Source organism: Thunnus albacares, chromosome 4 (genome assembly GCF_914725855.1).
Source record: "Thunnus albacares chromosome 4, fThuAlb1.1, whole genome shotgun sequence".
In the NCBI taxonomy this organism is placed as follows: Eukaryota; Metazoa; Chordata; class Actinopteri; order Scombriformes; family Scombridae; genus Thunnus; species Thunnus albacares.
The window spans coordinates 26,563,435-26,569,532 of NC_058109.1; the positions used below are offsets into that span (position 1 = coordinate 26,563,435).

Consider the following 6,098-nt stretch of genomic DNA (forward strand, 5'->3'; position numbering starts at 1 on the left):
GAATAATTTAACAGGTGACCTGATAAGATTACAGTGTCCTCATAAATAATAATCATTTTTAGAAAAGAAATAAGATCTGTCCTGTGACTGACATTTCCTAATGGTAGACTCGAACATTTCCAAATTAAGCAAACGCTTTAATGATAAACTGATAAATATTCCTCACAATCAAATAGCTGATGTGCCTGTGGGAAACAGATAAGAAATGTACCCAGTGTACAGCAGATAGGGGCAACTGAAGACAGCTTGTGTCTGAAGATTATCGAGACTGGACCTCCTTCCTACGTAACCCAGAGCTGTCAGCAGTACAGTTGTTCAACTTGACGGAGAAGAAACTGCTGCTGAATTTCAAGGTAAAGTCCAAATGTGTTTTCTTATTTTCAAGCAAAAACCAAAAATATGTAGGAACTGAGAGGATGGATAAACATAACATTTGAAAGAATAAATGTTTGTATATGATATCGTCCCTATGGGCTCACTTGAGGAATATGTATTGTTTTCCTAACAAAAATCATCATTTTGCTGTTTTCTGTAGCTCCTTCCTTCATAGCATGTAGCTGTCTGTGGTTTAGCCAGAGGCTTCAAGACATGTGACGCTCTCTGCTACTACTGTGCTTACTCAGCCTGCACTGAAGTGCTCATTATTTCACTACGCTATACATGAATCACTTGGGGTCAGGTTCCCCTGCATCGAGATATTTTTGGTATAAACTGTCACAGAGATTACACTTGGAGAAGATATTAGACTTTAGTCACTGGATGACCAATTCTCTGATAGCAAATCTATGTTTTATGTCATTTTCTTTTGGCCTACTTGTGTCTTCATGTAGGGCACATACTGTAATCTCTGGGTGGGTACTGTGTAACACATAACAAACAATCCTTAATCTTTAGATAGATACAGTTCCACTTCCAATCCCTTGAGGGACAGATATTGATTGATATTGATTGATAGGCTGGTGTTGAGACAGATATTCAGAATTGTATTGCTGGCCTGAGTGTGTTTGGAGTAGAGCTGATCAATGTCAAGACGTGTCCTGCTTGGATTCTTGATGCTGAATGTTTTGGAGGTGTTGTGGACTAAATTTAAGCTGACAGCTGTGATGGGAGGTGCCAACACAATAATCCTTGTGACAAATCCAAAAGACACACTTTCATGTGTAGTTAAGATTTAAGTTGAAGTTCTCACCCAAAAATACAGCACTGTTACTGCACTGCACATTGATTGTGGGATACTTACATCAGATCTTGTAATAAAAATAAGGTGGCTCTTTGTGATAAATCTAAAAATGTGACATTTTCTGCTTTCCCTGTTCACAAGGCCATGGAGGAGAAAAAGCAGCCAACACCAGGGCCTCACTTTGTGGGGAAGAAAGACGAACTGATTGAAGCAAAGCGCTCTTTCAGAACAATAGAGGGGCGAGATATACTGATCATCTGCCACCAGGGAGCCTTCTATGCTATGGACTCCTACTGTTATCGTGAGTACACTTGTTCCAGTGCTGAACTCAAACATGCTGCTACTTAAGGGAGAAGGAAAGTGATGCTTTACTTTATAGGCAAATCTGAAATGGCTGCTAGACTTTACCCAACAATACTCTCTCTATATATTTACGCCTTGATCAGGTGTTGTTGAGACATGCCGACCTTCACTGAACCAATTTAAAAAGAAGCTAATGTAATCCTGTCATAGGGGCATTTAACACTGGGACTGCCTGTCTTTGTTATCCACAGGCCATTTTAGCTCATAACGCCTCTAAAGTGTGTCCAGTCAGCGAAAGGTTGGTGTGCTGTAAAGTGTTTGCTTATTCTGCAATACACTGATCCTCCATCCTCTCAACAGATGCTGGGACATTGCTGCAGAATGGAGACATCGAGGTGAGGTTTACATTTGACATAAGAGATTGGAAGTTGTTTTTGTCTGAGTATAAGTACTGTGCTGTACTTTTTTTGTTTTTATCACATTTAATGCTCTCACAGGATGTTCCATCTGTATTTAAAATCTTAACGGGAGACTTTAATTAAGACATCAAACCTGCATAATATTAATATAATGTTATGCTAATGTTAATGTGCCAAAGGGCCTAAATGTCCTAAATGTCCTCTTCCACATGAGGTTGTTTACCTGCTTTTTTTTTTCATTACACACACACACACACACAGGAATTTGATGGCAAGCTGTGCATAATTTGTCCGAATCACAAGTACAAGATCTCTCTGGCCAAAGGGGAGGGCTTATACAAGGGCAAAGACCCTCAGGAAGGAAAGTCCAGATGGTTCTCGAAGGGTGTGAAGCAGCGGACCCACACACTCACAGAGACCGACGGGGATGTCTATGTCACGATGTCTGAGGACTGCGACTGGCTCGACTCAGACTACTTCCAGGGAGAAAACGGCAAGGTGGCAAGGGCCAAAGCTGCGGAACTTGAGAAGACAACATCTTGATTGTGGATGAGGAATTGTCTGTTCTGGTCTCCTCTGATCTCCTCTAAATGATTCCATGATGACTGACATGCATTTAGTACTCTACCTCAAGTAATCAGCAGGCTTTCAAGTGAGTTTAATTTTTTAGTGAGGTGAGGAGGATACAGTTAATTATACAGATCATTTGAAATTCCTTTAATTCTGCGTTATCAATTGTTTACATGATGGTGATGTTTTAGTAGAAAGTTAGGTCACAAATTGACATTTTTGTTTCCTATAAGTTTGGTTCTCAAAACCATCATGTAGTTCACTAAATAAAAGTTTTGATAAAATAATCGTTTCTAGTAGGGATGCATGATATTATTGGCACATCATCGGTATCGGCTGATAAAAGCTCTGAAATGAAATATCGGCATCGGCCATTTCTGCCGATTACAAGAGGCCGATATGTCGCCTTCCCCTCCACCGCCTGACTGCGCTTCCCTCGACGGACTGTGTCACCCTGGCGGTCCCGGTGCTTCCTCCGCAGGCTCCACTTCACTCAGCTGCCCGTCAGACCCGCTGCTTCTGCCCACTTTAACCTGAATAACAAACCGGGGCTCAGTGCTCCGGTTGGATCCACATGCAGAACCGGGGATAAGAAGCAACGGGCCTGATGGGCAGCTGAGTGAAGTAAAGCCTGCGGAGGAAACACCGGGACCGTTGAAGTGAAACATTCCGTTGAGGAGCTGCTGTGTTCGGCTGCACAGATCGGAAACACTTCGGCTGCCAGGATGTACCAGTCTGTTTGGAAAAAAAAAACTTCTTCTTTTTGGTTTATAACGGCGGTTGGCAACCAGCGTATTAGGTACATTACTGCCACCTTCTGCTCCAGAGTGTGGACCAGAGATTAAATCCTACACATTAATCCTGTCTGTTTTATAAACTCAAAGAAAACTCTACTGCTCCACCTATTTGGCAAGTTCATCAAAGTTTTAACGCTGAGCTCCTGAACTCCAGTCTTCCCAAGTTCTTCCTTCATATATTGTCTTTCTTGATCATAATTAGTACAATCTATGCTTGCATGCATAATTATCTCCTCAGCCGGCTGGAAAAAAATATGTGCATATATTGGTATTGGCATTGGCAATCGGCCACAATGAGTTGGAAATATCGGATATCGGCAAAAAATCCAATATCGTGCATCCCTAGTTTCTAGTTATTGTTCTAGCAATGGTAGAAAGATGTATGTCCACACTGGTGTATCCCTATGCATTTCAATACTCCTCATGTATTATGCATACAGTGACTGAATAAATAACATAAAAAGGTTTATACTGATCAATAATGCCCTAAAGTGGAAAGTCATTAATGTAAAATAAAAAGATCATACCACAATATTGGCCTCTTTTTGTAATATCCATGTACGTTTGCTGCCTCAGATAACATCACAAAGCATAAACATCAGGTCACAGGCTGCATAGATTCCAGCGTTTGATATTTTTGTTGTGACATGTACCTTGTCCATTGGCAAAGAATTTCTCCACTGACTGAGAGAGAGGTAAGACACTCAGCAAACCCCCCAGGGTGTCATAAGGTGTGTTGACAGCAAGCCTCAAACAGGTACTGTGGCTGGCTGGAGGGCCCCTGGTGCACAATCTGTGCAGAAACTCAGGTTGCTGTGAACATTCAACAAACAGCTTATTCTACTTTAAAGGGGTCATATTATGCACATTTACGGATCTATATTTTTAATCTGGGACTCTACTGGAACATCTTTGCATGATTTACAGTTTTAAAAACTCCTTATCTAAGTCATACTCACCTTTTATGCAGCCAGTCCAATACATCTGTACATGTCTGAGCCGAAATCCGATCTGAAATATACAAGTGGACATCAAAAACAACACATGGAAAAACCTTAGTAACAAAGGCTATGGAACAGACGGCTGTTTATGGTTGAACCTCCGTTTATGACTTGCAGGGAGCATTCCTACATGCGTTAACCTCAAGTTTTGGAATTTTGACCATGTTTAGCATTGATATCCGACATCATAAGAGGCTGAGATATCCTGACTTTTAGTCCCTAATATGGGTCAAGCTCCAAAAGCACGACATTTCCCTCCCATCACCCAAGTTTGTAATGCACTTGTAAGGCTTTCCCAAACTGAGATACTCTTGATGATGTCATCAGGGTTATTTTCTCAGATCTAGGGAGCTCCCTTCAGATGACACTATATATATATATATATACACATACATACATACATACATACATACATATTATAAAGGCACTGACCATGCATTGTAATGTACCCGGTTCATATCCGATGGAGGACCTTAGTTCATCATTACCCATCTCTCTCTCCCCTCATTTCCTGTTAACCTCCTTCTCCTGTTGAAAATCTAGTTATAATTTATTTATAGCTTTCCTGTATTTCTCAGCTATATGCAAAAGAATTAGGTTTATTCAGTTCTTAACCATTTGATATAAAGAAGTCAGGACAGCCTGTCACATTCAGATTATTTCTTTGTTTCTGTATCCACAGTGCAGGCTAAAATGGTGACATGGCCCTAGAACTGCCAATGGGCTGAGAACACAAAGGCTGTGGGGTATGATGTTCCTCTATGCATGAACGATGTTGGTCTCTCTAGCTGGCCTACAGCAAACTCACAATAGACTCTGAAGGCCTCGGCCTATGTGACGCTTTGAATACAATCAAGATATGCAGGACCCTGGATTATGGAACAAGTAGGGTGAGCACTTGTGCAAAGTTACTACACATTAAATATTAATATATGATTATGTAGTCAAATTGAGAATCTTGATACAAGGCAGGAACCATTATGTGCAGGTGGTCATTTGCAGTCGGTCAAATGGAGGGCTGCTTGTCAGGATAAAGAGCAGACTGTCTGGGGAAACTGCCTAGCAGGGCCAGTGTGTCCTTTTCAAGAAGGCAAGTATTGCACAGCAAGTAAGCAGCACAGATTTATAGTGTTGCAGGGCATTCATAACAAGGCCTAAATACTCTCTGTTGGTTTTATGTGTTACATTATTCATCATGGTTGTGAATGACACAAAAGGCTCTGATTAAACCTTTAAGGCTCAGGCTATTCTTCCTCTTAAAAAGCTCTGAAAGCCCTGGAGTTTGTCCAATAGGGACAACCAGAACTCATTATCACCTTTTATCTACTACTGACTCCTACAACAAAGCCCCAAGTATTTTATATTTTCTTGCTACATCAGCAAATAATCTCCTAACTCTTCTCATTATAGGTATTGTTACCATTGTCATTAACATTGCACCCCATGCTCGTGCCTATTGGCAATTCTTTTTTTGTTTCTATTCATGTGTTTGAATTCGGTGGTTGTCTTTGTGAGTCAAGGACAAGAGAGTGGAAGTTATTGACACACATGGGCTGTGTGTACTGCAGACACCAGAGGACATTTAGACGTCTATGGAAAGACAACAACGTGTAAAACTATGTGTCAGTTGAACAAAACAAAGACGGGCATTTCCTTCACGTAGGCAGCATGGTCCTATAGTGAGTGTGTTTGTGTGCGTGTTGCTGAGTCAGGCGCGACCACTCTCGGTTCAGTCGGCTGCTCTCTCTCTCTCTCTCTCTCTCTCTCTCTCTCTCTCTCTCTGTGTGTGTGTGTGTGTGTGTGTCTCCCCTCTCTCTCTCTCTCTCTC

The 6,098-nt window shown here is 41.4% G+C and overlaps 1 protein-coding gene across 1 annotated transcript; it reads left to right on the forward strand.

Annotated features, from left to right (window-relative positions):
- The first annotated feature begins 98 nt into the window (after positions 1-98).
- On the forward strand, positions 99-3,801 carry rfesd (Rieske (Fe-S) domain containing). Its single transcript, XM_044348420.1, has 4 exons — positions 99-353; positions 1,322-1,481; positions 1,844-1,878; positions 2,164-3,801. Exons 2-4 carry the CDS (start codon positions 1,325-1,327, stop codon positions 2,443-2,445), a joined length of 474 nt encoding a protein of 157 aa, XP_044204355.1. The 5' UTR covers positions 99-353; positions 1,322-1,324; the 3' UTR covers positions 2,446-3,801.
- Positions 3,802-6,098: the final 2,297 nt, after the last annotated feature.